This window comes from Ochotona curzoniae, unplaced genomic scaffold (genome assembly GCF_017591425.1).
Source record: "Ochotona curzoniae isolate NIBS_2020 unplaced genomic scaffold, NIBS_Ocur_1.0 contig_883, whole genome shotgun sequence".
In the NCBI taxonomy this organism is placed as follows: Eukaryota; Metazoa; Chordata; class Mammalia; order Lagomorpha; family Ochotonidae; genus Ochotona; species Ochotona curzoniae.
The window spans coordinates 19,034,423-19,051,441 of NW_024466599.1; the positions used below are offsets into that span (position 1 = coordinate 19,034,423).

At 46.4% G+C, this 17,019-nt stretch overlaps 2 protein-coding genes across 7 annotated transcripts in view; one reads left to right on the forward strand and one right to left on the reverse strand.

Annotated features, from left to right (window-relative positions):
- Nucleotides 1-803: 803 nt before the first annotated feature.
- Nucleotides 804-13,374, reverse strand: SUPT7L (SPT7 like, STAGA complex subunit gamma). 2 transcript variants are annotated; one of them, XM_040992996.1, is made up of 5 exons: nucleotides 13,364-13,374; nucleotides 4,655-5,059; nucleotides 3,498-3,822; nucleotides 1,693-1,930; nucleotides 804-1,136 (listed from the first exon to the last, which is right to left on the reverse strand). In XM_040992996.1, exons 2-5 carry the CDS (start codon nucleotides 5,038-5,040, stop codon nucleotides 874-876), a joined length of 1,212 nt encoding a protein of 403 aa, XP_040848930.1. In that variant the 5' UTR covers nucleotides 5,041-5,059; nucleotides 13,364-13,374; the 3' UTR covers nucleotides 804-873. The 2 variants fall into 2 exon arrangements, with proteins under 2 accessions (XP_040848930.1, XP_040848929.1); XM_040992995.1 differs by lacking the exon at nucleotides 13,364-13,374 and adding an exon at nucleotides 6,243-6,528 and having other exon boundaries at nucleotides 4,655-5,280.
- LOC121164764 (solute carrier family 4 member 1 adaptor protein) overlaps nucleotides 6,828-17,019 on the forward strand; it is a 57,111-nt gene continuing 46,919 nt past the window's right edge. For 4 of the 5 annotated variants that reach the window (XR_005885155.1, XM_040992991.1, XM_040992993.1 and 1 more), the window contains exons 1-5: nucleotides 6,844-7,519; nucleotides 7,743-7,938; nucleotides 10,797-10,919; nucleotides 12,624-12,684; nucleotides 13,372-13,511. Coding sequence is in view for 4 of the 5 variants with exons in the window: in XM_040992991.1 (XP_040848925.1) it covers nucleotides 6,860-7,519; nucleotides 7,743-7,938; nucleotides 10,797-10,919; nucleotides 12,624-12,684; nucleotides 13,372-13,511 (1,180 nt within the window). In the remaining variant the exon portion in view is untranslated. Of the gene's footprint in view, nucleotides 7,520-7,742; nucleotides 7,939-10,796; nucleotides 10,920-12,623; nucleotides 12,685-13,371; nucleotides 13,512-17,019 lie in introns of all 5 variants that reach the window. The other variant, XM_040992994.1, reaches the window with a different exon arrangement.

Here is a 17,019-nt window from a genome sequence, read left to right on the forward strand (position 1 = left end):
ATTTCTGCCTTTCAAATAAAAACAAATCTTAAAAAAAAAAAAGTCTGAGTAAGCAGAAGACAAAACAACAACAAAAAGGACAGATGGTGGTGTAATTCTAGAAAAGGAAGAAGAAAACATACATAAGAGTCTAACCTCTGATTTTATGAGAATTCACTGGGAGCAAAGAGTGATGACATGGATAAAACTTTGTTGTGTTTAGCTATTTCCTATTAGGATAGTAGTAAATTTCCAATGACATGAACCAAAAGGAAATCAAGTCAAAGACAAATGGACTGCTGATACCAGCGTATTTTTTATTGTGAGTATGCAATCACAGCTTTGAAGATAGCAAACAACTCAAATATCTGCAAGGTAGAGACAGGCTTTTGGTCTCTTAAACACTGCCAGTATCATCCATCTGGGATTAAGTGTTGAAAACTAACCGAACCCAAAGTTAAATGCAATCTTGTTTCACTAATTTCCCCTGAAATTAAGGCCACTGTTTAAGAATATGAGTGAAGCGGCTAGCATGATGGCTCAGCTGGCTCGTCCTCCTCCTTTTGCAAGTGCCAACACTCCATGTGGGCACAGTTTTGTATCCTAACGGCTCCATTGTCAATCCAGTTTCCTGCTTCTGGCCCAAACTCCTGGGGCAACCCTGTACCTGAATAGGAAACCCAGAAGAAGCTCCTGGTTTCAGATCGGCTCAGCTCTGGCCATTGTGGCCATTTTAGGAGTGAACCAACAGGTAAAAGATCTGTCCTGTGTAACTTGGCCTTTCCAATAAAAATAAAATCTTTATATATATATGAAACTGTTCATGGAACCAAACAAACAGCAAGGTATTCTGTTGGGGGCTGTAGCTCAGGACAGAAAACATCCATTTTCCTCTTATATTTTCCTCATCTTCTTCTTGCAACGCTGGTTGAAAACAGGGGAGGAGCCCATGAGGCTGTCAGTGGAGTGGGAGCCGTAGCTGCTGTCTGAGTCATCCGGGCTCTGAGGGATCCCAGCTTCACTCATGCCCGACATGGGCTCCTCAAAGACATCGCTGCCCAGCACACCGTGCCCGGAGACATTACCCTCTTCACTCTCTTGAGGCTCCATTTTCACATGGGCCAGATTCCAAAGGGGAGATGCATTTACCTCTGCACCTGCAAAAGTCAAGAGCATCCATGAGCCAAGAACAGAACAGAGCAGGAGGCAGGGGTCCCCAGGCCTGACCAGCGGTATTTCAGCTCAGTTCCCTGTACTTGAGAATGTTGTTATTCTTTGCTTCAAAAAGTTATTACCAAATAATTACTAATTCTAGGGTGTTGACATTGTGATGCAGCAAGCAATGTGGCTGCCTGTGACCAATGCTGATATCCAACATGGGTGCTGGTTTGAGTCCTGGTTGCTTCATTTCCAAACTAGCTGTCTGTGAAGGGCTATGGGGAATCGGTGGAAAATGGTCCAAGCACTTGGAACCCTGTACCCATGTGGGGGGCCCAAATGAAACTCCCAACTCCTGGCTTTGGCCTGGCCCAGCCCCAGCCACTGTAGCCATTTGGGGAGTGAACCAGTGGACAGAAGATCTTTCTGTCTCTCCTCTCTGTAAATTTGCCTTTCCAATAAAAATAAGTATTAAAAAAAAAAAAGAAAAAAGAAAAAAACCTCTGAGTCCTGGGATGGGCATATATCCAAGAATCAAGGAATACCCCCTCTTACTTGGAGCCTGAGGGGATGCTTCACCCTCCAGGTTCGATGGGAAGCGCTCGCCCTGCGCCCCAAGGACCCCCATGGGCAGAGTCTGGTCCCCAGGAGCAAGATCAGCCTCCAGCTCCTCGCTGACCGGAAAGGCAATGTCGCTCACAGGCTCCTCCTTGATCTTCACAGGCTTGCTGTCCTCTGTGGCCTTTTCGGGGTTCACGATCCTCTCATACTCTTCAGAGAGCTGCTTACTAATCTGTTGGCAAGCACAAGTCAATTTTCAAAAAAAAAAAAAAGTTAAAGGCAAGTCGGGTAGTCAGCTGTGGCGTGCCATAGAAAAGCTAACAAAATTTAACAAGTTTTAAAACATCCACTGTCAATAGAAGGAATATGTTTAAGGTATTGACTTTGCATTTATTTTTTAAAGCCATTTTATTTACTTCTTTATTTGAAAAGTAGGTTTGAGAGAGAGAGAGAGAGAGATGTCTTCTATCTGCTAATCAGATTCCCAAATGGCTACAATAGCTGGGGCTTGCCAAGCTTAAGCATGAAACTCCATCTGGGCCTCCAACGTGGGTGGCAGGTGCACAGGGATTTAGGCCAGCTTTCCCTGCTTTCCCAGGCACATCAGCAGGGAGCTGGATCAGAGGCAGAACTGCTGGGACTCAAACTAGTGCTCAAAAGGGATTAAGCGGAGCTTAACCCACTGTGGTAAAATGTTGGTCCCTTGAATTTGCATTTGTTTATAAGTGACAGAGACATGCCAAACAAATGTATTTTGCAGAAAATGTGTTTGTCATTAATTAAAAATTTAAAGGTTTGAACTAGTGTTGTGACATTGAATAAAGCCACCACCTGTGGCACCAGTATCCAATACAGACACTGGTTTAAGTCCTGGCTGCTCCACTTCTGAATCAGCTTCCTATTAATGTGTCTGAAAAAGTGGCGGAGGATGGCCGGCCCTATACCCATGTGGGAGACCCAGGTGAAGCTCCTGGCTCCTAGCTCCTGGTTCCTGGCTTTGGATTGGCCCAGCTCCATCCATTATGGCCACTTGGGGAATGAATCAGTGGATGGAAGATCTCTGTTTTTCTCTACTCTGCCTTTTTAAATAAATAAAATATTTTAAAAGAATTACATATAGGTAACAGGCAAGATGGAACTGTAACAAAAATTACATTTTTTGGCTACAAAACAGCTGTCATGGATAGCCCAGGTGGATCATAAGCACTGTGGGCAAGCTAAATGGCCCAGCAGAGGCCTTTTTTGTTGTGTGTAAAACATTACAACTCATAGCCTACATTTGGAGAAACCAAACAGTGAACAAATAGCTCACTTGAGTTCACAAGGGTTGAAGAAATTGTAACTTGTGGTTCTCAACAAAACTTGTGCCCCTCCCTACCACCTACCAGGCAAAATTACCTACATTGTTTTTCATAGCACATAACACTATCTGGAATTGTTCTGAACATGATTTGTTTACTTATTTGTGTTTTTAAGAATGCAAGCTCAAGGAATTTGTTAATTGCTGTACCCCACAATGTCTGGTTGGTAATAGCCACTCAAAAACCATTAGTTGAAGGAAAGCATGCTGGCCACATTCTCTCAGACTCCACCTACTGTGTATAGTTCCAGAGGAAGTATGAAGGAGCAGGGCTGCCCGCTGATGTAAACGAGCCCCTGATGTCAGGCCAGCAAAGTGAAGAGGTTGAATGAACACAGCAAGGGCCCTGAGAATATGCCAAGTTCACTTTGTACTCTACAGCAGATCCTAGCAGTCCTAGGCTGAGCGCCCTGGTCCAAGCACCATGCATTCATCTCACCTGTAACATGTATGTGTGATAGTCCTTGATGCGATGCTGCCAGAACTTCTGGAGAGACAGCACACTGCCAATGCCCACTTCATGGAACACTTGCTCCATAACATCAGGGAAAGGGGACTGTCCCAGCAAGGCCTCCCGGTCCACAGCAAAGCGCAGCAACTTGGTGAACTTCAGGCAATACTCATGGGCCACATCGGTGAGGGTCTCCAGGACACTCTCATTAGCACAGTCGAAGCCTGCATGGGCCAGGATTGTGGCCACTGCCTGGTACAGGAGCTGCCGACAGGACTGCCAGCTGAGTTCGGTCACAGGCTCCCCCTTCCCTCTGAAAGCAGAGGCATTGCAGTGTTGTTAGTGCTGGTGCGAGGTAATGACCTGCTGTCTGTCTTGGGTCAGTTCCTGGGTAGCCAGGTCCAGGAACATGTTTTATATTACTACTTTTCAAACTGAAAATACATTTTTTAAAAAAAATTCTTGCTTAGCCTTGTGGATTAACACCAGAATAAATAAATATCATGAATCACAATTAGAATGCCCATAGTATGCATTTCATATTAAATGCAAAGACTACACTCCAAGGATCAAGAAGCCACAACAGTGCTCCTAGCGAACTACGTGGCTTGAAACAGGCATTTAATAATATTTGAGGGGCCTGGTGCCTGGGGTCCTTGCCTTGAATGCGCTGGGATCCCATATGGGCGCCATTTCTGGTCCTGGTGACCCCACTTCCCTTCCAGCTCCCTGCTGTGGCCTGGGAAAGCAGCTGAGAATAGCTCAAAGCCTTGGGACCCTGAACCAGCGTGGGAGACCTGGAAGAGCTCTGGGCTCCCGGCTTTGGATCGGCCCAGTGCCAGCTGTTGCAGTCACTTGGGGAGTGAATCATCGGATAGAAGATCTTCCTCTCTGTCTCTCCTCTCTGTATATCTGACTTTGCAATAAAAATAAATAAATCTTAAAAAATATATATTTGAGGCATCAGAAAACACACAGAAAAGTAACATTTTCTTGGTTCAGAAGACCAAAGTTTACAGCTTAAGATTTCCCAAGCAACATTGCCCAAGTCAATTCCTTTATCCTTAGTTTCCTCTTGATGGTTACCAGGGTTACTGGGGAAAATAAGTTGAGAAAGGAAAGACACAGGGAAAACCTTATCTTACCGATAAAAGTCACTCTCTGGGTCACTGTGCCGGATCTGGAATGGTGTGTTGGCGTTCTTACAGTCTAAGGGCAGGAGGTCATCAGGCAGCGGGGGGGACCCCGGGCAGGGGGGAAGCGGTTCACTCTCTTCTGTCTTGACACCCTCCGTCTGCTGCTGACTCTGGGCCTGGGCCGTGGCGATAAGGTTCCGGAGACGGCGGTTATGCTGGATCAACTGAATGGTGTGGATGGTGAGGCTGCACGGTTCTGAGGGGACAGGGAGCATGGTGGGGGGCTTGGGCTTGTTGGCTGAGGGCTGGTGCATTGGGGGGTCATGGACTTCCACCAGGCGGAATTCCCGAGGGAGCAAATCGAAGGAACTTCTGTTGGTCTGGCTGGATGACATCGGTATCTCACCCCAGTATCTCAACATTGTGGAAGAAGTTGCCAGAGTTCTCAAGTTTAAGGTAGATGGTATCCTGATAGTAATGGGTTTCAATCTCTGCCAACTGTAGAATATAGGCTTCTATATTCTATATACAGAAATAAATAAAGTCCAGCCAGTTATTTACATAAAAGGCAGGCTGTTCAAGACCACTTAGGAAAATGTCAGTGTCATAGAAATGCAAGACCAAAAGTATTCTCCCTGCAATAAAAAAAAAAAAAAATTAAGAGAAATGTAATCGTTATATGCTGGCCATTAACACATGATGACCATTCCTACTGGACGCAACCACAAGCTAGAAGCTGGGCCAATGCCTTGGCACCCTGCCCCCATGTGGGAGACACGGAGGAGATCCTAGCTTCCAATGGGTACAGTTCCAGTAGCTGCAGCCATTAGAAAAAAAAAAAAAAAAAGCCATGTTTCTACAGTTGACCCTGTAAAAGCTGTGACTGATACCTGAAACATCTTTTCCCATCCCCCTCCCACATCCCTCGCTGACTTGGACCCATTGTTTTTTTTTTTTAAAGATTTATTATTATTATTATTATTTTTGGAAAGGTGGATATACAGAGAGGAGAGACAGAGAGGAAGATCTTCCCTTCGATGATTCACTCCCCAAGTGAGCACAACGGCGATGCTATGCCGATCCGAAGAGATCCTCTTCCGGGTCTCCCACGCGGGTTCAGGGTCCCAAAGCTTTGGGCCGTCCTCGACTGCTCTCCCGGGCCACAGGCAGGGAGCTGGAAGGGAAGCGGGGCTGCCGGGATAGAACAGGCGCCCATATGGGATCCCAAGCGTGCAAGGTGAGGACCTTAACCACTGCGCCACCGCGCCGGGCCCGACTTGGACCCATTCTTAAGCATAACTGAAGTCAGCCCCACCCCACCCACCCACCACCACTTCCCTAGTGCACCATCTCCCCCTTATATCTCACATCACACGCATGTCACATCATTTATCCCTATACTTAGTCAACTTTATCCACCCATCTACCTCTTATCGTCATTTCCTCTTTGTCTCATTTAGGCTTACTCTAGTCTTATGCCAGGTCTCATCATTACGGCTCCATTCCGTTTTCCCAACGACCCAACGGAATCGATACTATTATTCCCAGTTTTCAGATGTGCAAGCTGAGGCTCTAGGTCCCGCCCGATGGTACTAACCTACACAGCTTTCCTTGTTCCCGAAGGATACAGGAACGCTGTGACAACAGCAACAACAAAGTCGCCCTCCTGCCCCTCGCTTCACCGAAAGGAACAACCAAGGCAGGTGCCGAGCCCAGGGAACGCCAGGTCGCTCCTGGCTGCCGGCCCACAGACGCCAACCCCCGTGTCGCCTGGTGCCCGGCACGGCCGGGAGACGGGACGGCGTGGAAACCCACGGAAGCCGCTAGTCCTCGCCCAGACAGCCGCACCCCTTGAGGCCCGAACTCACGGCCAACAGCCCCGTAAGGCTCGTTTGTGAGACAGTAGTCCCCCAAACCGGAAGTGCTTCTTAACCACCCTCCACCACAGGAAGTCATCGCAATTCTGTCGCAACTTCTAAATATGTCCCCGTTCTGTTTCTGCTTATTCCCTGAAGCCTGTTTCTGCTTTCCTATTACTCTGACCCAACAACCAGTGTCACCAAGCTCTGAGGGGATCGTCCAGGTACCACTGTTCCTTCACGGTCCTCCAGAGAAGCTGCTGGGAGCAGAGGGGAAAGGAAACACGGGTAGGAACGCTGCAACCATGTGGGGGCAAGTTTCCAGGGGGCAGATTTCGAGGTTACCCGGTCGAGAATGGCTGAAAATCTGTCAACGCAGTCCGAGCCGCTGGCATCACCTGAATTCAATGAGGACTTTAAGAAGCCAGTCGTTCCGGGGTGCCCACCAGAGAAGGACTCTGTTGCCAGTGCCTCAGACCCCGAGGAGGGGAAGAAGGAGAGGCCCACGGCGCTGCTGGACTCCGCCTGTGCAGGGCCCGGCGTCCCGCCGCCTGTGCTGGACCGCGGGGAAGCCGGGGGTCCCAGGGAGGAGCCGCCTCCGCCGCGACCCCCTGTGTCCGCTTCCTCGGCCGGCGGCCCAGCCCGCGCTGCTCCATACCGAGAGCCGCCGTGGGGCGGCCGGGCCACGGCCCCCTACAGCCTGGAGACCCTGAAGGGCGGCACCATCCTCGGCTCTCGTTCTTTGCAGGGGATGAGCCGCTGCCTCTTCGGGAGGCTGGCCAGCTGCGACGTGTGCCTGGAGCATCCCTCGGTGTCCCGGTACCACGCCGTGCTGCAGCACGGGGCGCCCGACGGAGAGAGCGAGGGCACCGTGCCGGGCTTCTACCTCTACGATCTGGGCAGTACCCACGGCACTTTTCTGAACAAGACTCGCGTCCCCCCACGCACCTACTGTCGGGTGCGCGTCGGGCATGTGCTTCGCTTCGGGGGCAGCAGTCGGCTCTTTATCCTGCAGGTAAGTAAGGGAGGGAAATGTGGATGAAAATCTCAGGAGCCTAGTGGGTTGGAACCTGGGCTTTTTGGAAGCTTTCCTGGAGGAAGGGGGTTTTACCCATCAGCAATGATGAAAGTGCATGAACAAATCTGGCCACATCTCTGGACCTCTCTGTTCCTGTGGTTGTATTTCGGGAAGTAAATTTTCTCCTTCTCCGCCCCCCCCCTCCCCCTTGGTTCATCAGGGACCAGAGGAAGACAGAGAGGCAGAATCTGAATTAACTGTCACGCAGTTGAAAGAACTGCGCAAGCAGCAACAAAGGCTGTTAGAGAAGAAGATGCTAGGGGAAGATTCGGATGGAGACGAGGAAGCAGATGCTGCGGAAAAGAAAGGAAGCTCAAACATCCAGGATGATGACGTGGGCTGCACGTGGGGAATGGGTAAGAAATCAGTCACTGCCAGGGGTTAATATTTGAGATCACAGCTAGTGATAAGTGATTTTTTTAAAGGATTTATTTATTTTTATTGGAAAGGCAGATTTATGGAGACAAGGGGAGAGAAAGAGACAGAGAAAGATCTTTCATCTGCTGGATCACTCCCCAAATGGCTGCAATGGCCAGAACTGAGCCAATCCAAAGCCACGAGCCAGGAGCTGCTTCTGGGTCTCCCATGTGGGTGCAGGGGCCCAAGGCTTTGGGCCATCTTCTACTCTCACAAGCAGGGAGCTGGATGGAAAGTGGAGTAGCCTGGATACTAACCAGCGTCCACCTGGGATCCTTGCACATGCAAGGCAAGGACTTCAGCCACTTGACTACTGCGCTGGGCCCCAAAAGTGATTTTTCAGTGATAGAGTTTTCGGTGACTCTTTTAATAGAACTGATACATTTTGTCATTAATCAAAACCCAGAGAGTTCTCGACTTCACTGATGCTACAAAAAAAAAAAAAAAAAAAAAAAAGAATTATGGGCACTATGGATTTCTTTGAATGTTTGTGTATGTATTTCTTAAGGATTTATTTCACTTGAAAAGTAGAGTAACATAAAAAGGGAGAAACAGAAAAAGAGAGATGTTGCATCGGTTGGTTCACTCCCCAAATGGGTCAAAAGCCAGGAACTCCATCCGAGTCTTCCACAGGGATGGCAAGGGCCCAGGTGTTTAGGCATCTCCTGCTGCCTTCCCAGACATTGTAGTGATGAGCTGAGTCAGAAACAGGCAGCTAGGACTCCTAACAAGGATGCCAGCATGAGATGTCAGTGCTGCAAGAGGTAGTTTTATTTATTGCTGAGGTCTAGGAGTATCACTGGAGTTATAAAACTATGTTCAAATAAAACGAGATATTCAATAAAAGATATCCTCTTGACTTTTTTGCAACTATCCTTAAATGTGGACTATCTAATGAGAAAACTTGTCTCCAAGCCAAAGGAATAAATTGTATTTTCTATACAATCAGACAATTTGAAGAGTAGGTGGTCGGGGATGTTAGAACTTGAAAGGGTAGATAGCCTTCATATGTAGTTGGCAGGACAAGATCAATAGTGTGAAATTGCTGACGTGTCAAAAACTAGGAACTGTAGTTTTCTAGGGCCGTGGTTCCAGAAGGGAGCAGTCACTGAGCACTTAATCTGCGCCGACCAATACAGGTGGCCGCCAGCTACAGTCATCCTGGAGCACTTGTAGTGTGGCTAGTCCAAGCTGATATTTACTTTGAGTGCACAAAAGGAGTATAAAATAGTCATGATATTTTGATTACATGCTGAAATAACAATTTTATCCGTTTTCATTTTGCTTTAAAAAAACACAAATTTTGTTTGCTTGAAAAGCAGAGAGACAGAATATTTTTTTCTGTTGGTTCACTCTCTAAATAACTGCAGCAACAAGGACTCTGGACCAGACCAAATCAGGAGCCAGGAGCCAGGATTTCTATCCTGATCTCCCACTTGGGTGGCAGGGACCCATGAACTGGGGCCATCTTGCCTTTCCTTCCCAGGCACATTAGCAGGAAGCTGGATTAGAAAAAGAACAGCTAGGAACTCGACTGTGGAATACCTGAAATGTAGAAACTGGGTGGAGGCTTATCAATTGAAAGGCATTTCCTGTTTAAGCTCCCATACCCAGATCTTACCAGAATCTTCCCTTGGGTTCCCTCTTGGTTAGCGATAGTCTCCATTCTCAATAAAATCAAATTTCACATTTTCTCACCACTCTCATTGTGCACACCATCATTCTTACACAACTTGAAGTAAGAATCAACTCAAGGGCCCGGCGCGGTGGCGCAAGTGGTTAAGGTCCTTGCCTTGCACGCCTGGGATCCCATATGGGCACCGGTTCTATTCCAGCAGCCCCGCTTCCCTTCCAGCTCCCTGCCTGTGGCCTGGGAAAGCAGTCGAGGACGGCCCAAAGCTTTGGGAACCTGCACCCGCGTGGGAGACCTGGAAGAGGCTCCTGGCTTCGGATCGGCATAGTATCAGCCCGTTGTGCTCACTTGGGGAGTGAATCATCGGACGGAAGTTCTTCCTCTCTGTCTCTCCTCTCAGTATATCCGCCTTTCCAATAAAAAAAATAATAATAATAAAAATAAATCTTTAAAAAAAAAAGAATCAACTCAAAATTTCTACAATAGTTTGAGAAGTACTAGGAAATTATATTGGAGATAAAGTATTAAACCTTAATTTGGGAAAATGAAAATGCCAGATAAGGAGCTTGTATTTTTTTTTTCACACTGTGATAGCTGATCTTGCTTTCATTTATTTATTTTTAAAGATTTGCTTATTTTTAGGGCCTGGCTCAGTGGCTAAATTTTTACCTTGAGTACACCAGTATCCCATGTGGGTACCAGTTTGTATTCTGGCTGCTTAACTTTCCATCCAGCTCCCTGCTTGTGGCCTGGGAAAGCAGTCGAGGATAGCCCATAGCATTGGAACCCTGCATCCATACAGGAGACGCAGAAGAAGCTCCTGGCTCCTGGCTTCAAATTGGCTCAGCTCTGACTATTGGAGCCACTTGGAGAGTGAATCAGCAGATGGAAGATCTTCCTCTCTCCTCCTCCTCTCTGTAAAGCTCCCTTTCCTATAAAAATAACTAAATCTTTTATATATATATATCTTATATAAATAGTGATATACTGTGTGTATAGGGAAAATTAAGGTAAAAAAGCAAGTTTTGCCTTGTCTTGCAATTTAAAAATCTTGAAGATAGTCATAGTGGGGACTTTGTTTCAGCTCTCACCTCCCGTGAAAGCCATGCAGATCGTCTGTTCTGTCTTCTGAGCATCTTGGTTTTTCTTTCCAATATTTTACAGGTGAAGATGCTGTAGAGGATGAGGCTGAAGAGAACCCCATTGTATTAGAGTTCCAGCAGGAGAGAGAGGCCTTCTACATCAAGGACCCGAAAAAGGCTCTCCAAGGTTTTTTTGACCGAGAAGGTAACTGGACAGGTTTGACGTGGTGGTAAATCGGATCCCAGCAGTGTTGTCTGCCAGGGCTTGGGCTGAGGTTTATCCTAGAAATGGTGCATTTGATGTTGGCCCCCTGCCCTTGTGGTTGGCTGCTTCAGTCTTATTTTGAAAATGGTAAAAAGCTTGTTGGTTTTTCTTTCAGTCTTGAGAAAAAGGAAATGCTTTTAGTTTTTAAACTTTTTTTGTTTATTTATTGAGAGGCAGAGTTAAAAAGAGAAAGGGAGAGACAGAAAGAGAGTTCCCTGCACTGGTTCACTCCATAAATGGCTACAACAGTCAGGCCTGGACCAGATCAAAACCAGGAGCCCAGAGAACTTCACGGCACTCACATGAGACCCAAACAGCGGGTTAACTCACCATACCACAGCATCAGACCCTGACAGTGTTTATTTTCCTGACCCATCTCATTCCTCTCAAAAGACACTGGATCTTTGGTTAGAAAAATTAAGCCAGTTTCTTCAATTTTGTTTTTTTTCATAATCCTTGACACAAATTTTAACTTTATATGATTAAAAGCATCATCACAGAGTATTATTTCAGTAGGAATACTTTAAATTTATGTGTGTGTACATGTGTGCTTATCCCCTAGCACTCATCCCCTAGCATCCCCAGGGAATTGGTTCCAGAATTCCTTTCTGCCAGGATACCAAAGTCTGAGATTTTGAAATGACATAATATATTCATATAACTTGTACACATTCTCCTGTATACTTATTCTTTTGTTTTAAAGATTTCCGTACTTATTTGAAAGAGTTTCAGAGAGGGACAGAGAGATCTTTCATCTGCTGGTTCACTACTTAAATGGCCATGTCGACCAGCGCTGGGTCAGGCCAAAGCCAGGAGCCAGAAACTTCATCCAGATTTTCCATATGGATGTAGGGGCCCAAGGACTTGGGGCATCTTCCACTGCTTTCCCCAGGTCATTAACAGGGAGCTGGATTGGAAGGAGAGCAGCTGGGACTCAAACTGGTGCCCTTAAGGGATGTTGACATTGCAGGCAGCATCTTTACCCACTAAGCCACAATGCTAGTCCTATCCTGTATACTTTAAGTCATCCCTGGATTACTTACAATATCTGTCGCTTGTGGAATATAGATGATATGTAATAGTGGTTATGCTCATTTTATAAGGAGTAATGATAAAGGAAAAGTCTGTGTATGTTTCAAACAGATTTGGCTTTTCTTACCCCAGTATTGTATATGAGATTGCTTGAATCCTGGAATGTGAAGTCTGAGGAGCTGAAGGACTGACTATAAATGAATGAGTACAGATATAGAGACATATATATAAAATATATATTATGTACATATTATCCATATCATTTTCTGCATTTGAGATTTGTGCTTCTGAAAACCAGTTGTGATGAACACGTAAGTCTACAATGTATGAAAAGTGTGAAAAGCATCTAGTGAACAAAACTGTGTATCTGGCAAGTTGATTGATCCAGGTTTGCATATTCAGAGGTATCTAAAGATAGTTTTACTGCACATTCGTCCTAATTTTATTGTCAGATGTAATCCCTAGAATTCAGAAGTGAAATGCGTTGAAATTTTGTATTCACTATGGTATAAAAGCTTGATGGTCTTATTTAGCTTTTGCTGTCTTTTTCTTTATAGCAATTAGTAATTTTTCTAGCCTACTGAAGTTGTTTTGTTTTTTTTTTCTCCCCAGGAGAAGAATTAGAGTATGAATTTGATGAACAAGGACATAGTACTTGGCTCTGCAGGGTGAGGTATGTTCTTTTTAATGTCCATTCTCTGGAAAGTAGTCAACTCATATTTAATTTATGGTCATATGGAACAACCAGAAATAAATTTGGTCTGTTCATGATTACTCCTAACTTAGACCTTGGTGTGTTCATAAACTTACATTGTTAGGTGTTTGTGTGGGATCAGTAAACAGTAGAAGGAAACACTTTGACATCTAATGTTAAAAAAATAGAACAAAGTGAATTGAGGGAAGAGCTGTATAGGAGTCGATATTGTAGCGCACTAGGTTAAGCCACCTCCTATAATGCTGACACCCTAAATGGTCACTGGTTCAAGTCAGTGCTTCTCCACTTTGATCCAGCCCCCTGTGAATGCACCCAGGAAAGCAGCAGAAGATGGCCTGGGTGCTTGGGCCCCTGCACCCTGCGGGAGATCAGGATGAAGCTCCTGGCTTCTGACTTCATCCTGGCCCATCCCTGGCCCTGATACTCATCTGAGAAGTGAACCAGTAGATGCAAAATCTTTCTTTCTTTCTCTCTGTCTCTGTCTCTCAGCTTTCCCTTTTGCTCTGAAACTCTGCCACTTAAATTTGTAAAAAAAAATCTTAAAAGAAAAAAAGCCATGTAAGAAAATGTGACTATTATTGCAGCATATTTTTTTCACGAGAATTAGAATTTAGTTCTATACTACTTTTCTCCAAACCATTGCAGATTACCTGTGGATGACTCAACTGGCAAACAGCTGGTGGCTGAAGCCATTCACTCAGGAAAGAAAAAAGAAGCAATGATCCAGTGCTCACTGGAAGCTTGTCGGATCCTCGAGACTCTGGGGTTGCTGCGACAGGAAGCAGGTGAGCGCGTGAAAGTACTTTTTGCTTTTTGTTAAAAAGAAGACCGGACCTGCCACAGTAGCCTAGTGGCTAAAATCCTCGCCTTGCACGTGCTGGGATCCCATACGGGCACTGGTTCTAATCCTGGTGCCCCGCTTCCTATCCAGCTCCCTGCTTGTGGCCTGGGAAAGCAGAAGAGGACAGCCAAAAACCTTGGGATCCTGCACCCACATGGGCAACCCGGAAGAAGCTCTGGGCTCCTGGCTTCGGATTGGCGCAGCTCCGGCTATTATGGTCACTTGGGGAATGAATCATCAGACGGAAGATCTTCCTCTCTGTCTTTCCTCCTCTCTCTAATCTGACTAAAACTGAGAAGCCCAGTTAATGACTCAATGACTGATTCCTCACTTTGCAAGTGCTAGGCTCTCCTATGGTTGTCCTGGCTGCTCCACTTCCCATCCAGCTCCCTGATTGTGACCTGGGAAAGAAGAGAAGGATTGCCTAAAGCCTTGGTACCCTGCATCATATAGGAAACCCAGAAGAAGCTTCTGGCTCCTGGATTTGGATCAGCTCAGCTCTATCACTGTGGCCATTTAGGGAGTGAAGCAGTAGGCAGAGGATCTTTCTCTCTATTTCTCCTCTATAAATCTGATCTGCCTTTTCAATTAAAATAATCTTTGGGCCATCCTTGACTGCTTTCCCAGGCCAAAACAGGGAGCTGATAAGAAAGTGGCACCATCGAGGGCCCGGCGCGGTGGCGCAAGTGGTTAAAGGTCCTCGCCTTGCACACCTGGAATCCCATATGGGCGCCGGTTCTAATCCCGGCAGCCCCGCTTCCCTTCCAGCTCCCTGCCTGTGGCCTGCGAAAGCAGTCGAGGACGGCCCAAAGCTTTGGGAACCTGCACCCGCGTGGGAGACCCGGAAGAGGCTCCTGGCTTCGGATCGGCATAGTATCGGCCCGTTGCGCTCACTTGGGGAGTGAATCATCGGATGGAAGATCTTCCTCTCTGTCTCTTCTCTGTGTATATCTGCCTTTCCAATAAAAAATAATAAAAATAAATCTTTAAAAAAAAAAAAAAAAAGAAAGTGGCACCATCGGGACATGAACTGGTGCCCATATGGGATCCTGGTGCATACGCAGCGAGGACTTTAACTGCTAGGCTAATGCGCAGGCCTGAGTGTATGTGTTTTCAGATTGATTTAAATATTTGAAAAATGGAGTTAGAGAGGAAGAGACAGAAACAGATGTCTTCTGTCCACTGGTTCACTCACAACATGCTACAGTGTCTGGAGCTAAACCAGGCGGGTGTCAGGATTCTAGAACTCCCTTCTGGTCTCTCGCGTTGGGATAGGACCCAAGCCCTTGCGCCTGCTTTCACTGCTTTCCCAGGCACATTGTCAGGGAGCTGGATCAGAAGTTAAGCAGCCAGGATTCCAACCATGGCTAATGTGGGATGCTGATGGCGCAGGCTGCGGTTTAACCTGCCCTACAATGCAGAGAGAAGGAAAGACGGGCATAGAGCTTCCGTCTGCTGGCTTACTCCCCAAATGGCTCAATGGCTGGAGCTGAGCTAATCTGAAGCCAGGAGCCAGGGACTTCTGTGGGTCTCCATGTGAGTGCAGGATACCAAGACTTTGGACCATCCTGTACCACTTTCCCAGACCAGAAGCAGGGAGCTGGATAGGAAGTGGAATAGCCTGGACATGAACTGGTGCCGCATGAGATCCTAGAACTTGCAGGCTGAGAATTAGCCTTTTGGACCATCATGCCGGCACCTCCGTTTCTTTAAATAGCCTTTCAGTGATTTTTTTTTTTATATTAAGTGATTTGCAAGTCTTGATTTTTTTTAACATTTTTCTTGAAGAGGTATGTTGTTTTAGGGCGTTTTGCTCTCCAGACCTGCTGTAGAGCCTTTATCTGAGACTCTATTGCACTGTCAAGCTTGAGATTTCCTTGGATTTTCTCCTGATAGGTTTTCTGTTTTCAGATTTTTCTTATTCTGTTTCTTAATTTGTTCCTTTGTTTTGGTGGAGCACATCTTGCTGTAGTTTTAGCACATTAAAAAGCTGGCACAGCACTAGAGCACATGGGAGAGATGGTCTCTGAGAAAGGATGCATTGCAAATGAACTTGATTAACCCTTCAGTCCTGGAAATGTAATTATTCTGCCTTCACTCTTCATTAGCAGTTTATGTGGAGATGGAATTTTTTTTTTTTGCTTCTATTTTTTTTTATATACAATTTAAATGTCTAATACTAGATAAGTGGTCAATTTTTAGATTTTATTTATTTGTTTGAGAGACAGCACTCCTATCTGCTGGTTCCTTCCCCAGATGCCCACAGTGGTCCATAACTGAGACCAAAGTTGGGAGCCAGGTGCTCAACCTAGGTCCCCTGTTTGTGGTCGGGTCCCGGTTAATTCATCCTCACTGCCTCCCAGTGACTGCCTTAGCTGGGAACTAGAGCCATGAGTGGGGCTAGAGCTTCGGCCTGGTGATGCAGGATGCGTGCATCCATACCTGGTGCTTAGCTACTAGGCCAAATGTCTGCACCAGCCTCCCTTTGTTAGTTGTGCTTTCATTTGAGAGTCAGAGCGCGCACTGCCCTCCTGTGGTCCCCTCTCCTGTCTGCCTTGCTTGGAGCTGAACCAAGAGCTGGCTTCCGAGTGCTGATTTCCCACCGGACAGGAACCCAGCTTGGCTCATTATCGCCTGCTGCCTCCCAGGGTGCAGATAACAGGGAGCTGGAGTCAGGGATGGAGCCAGGTCTGTGTGGCATGTGGCTGCTCCAGCTAGAGCCTTAACTACTGTGTCTGAAGCTCATCCTGTGCATTTTCATGATCTGCATTTCCCATTCATTTTTGATAACACTTTGTACTTACACTTTTTAAATTTTTTTAAAAAAGATTTATTTATTTTATTAAAAAGTCAGATATACAGAGAGGAGGAAAGACAGAGAGGAAGATCTTCCATCCGATGATTCACTCCCTAAGTGAGCGCAACAGTTGGTGCTAAGCCGATCCTAAGCCAGGATCCAGGAACTTCTGGGTCTCCCATGCGGGTTCAGGGTCCCAAGGCCTTGGGCTGTCCTCAACTGTTTTCCCAGGCCACAGCAGGGAGCTAGATGGGAAGTGGAGCAGCCAGGGATAGAACTGGTGCCCATATGGGATCCCGGCGCGTTCAAGGCAAGGACTTTAGCTGCTAGTCCACGCCGCCGGGCCCTGTACTTACACTTTTGTTCAGCTTCAATACTTTCAGGAATTTACTCCCTAAATCAATACTTTTTTTAAAAATGATTTATTTATTTTTATTGGAAAGTTAGGTATACAGAGAGGAGGAGAGACAGAGAGGAAGATCCTCCGTCCAATTGTTCACTCCCAAAGTGAGTGCATTGGCTGGAGCTGAGCCCATCCAAAGCCAGGAGCCAGGAGCTCTTCCGGGTCTTCCACATGGGTGCAGGTCCCAAAGCTTTGGGCCATCCTCGACTGCTTTCCCAGGCCAAAACAGGGAGCTATATGGGAAGCAGGGCT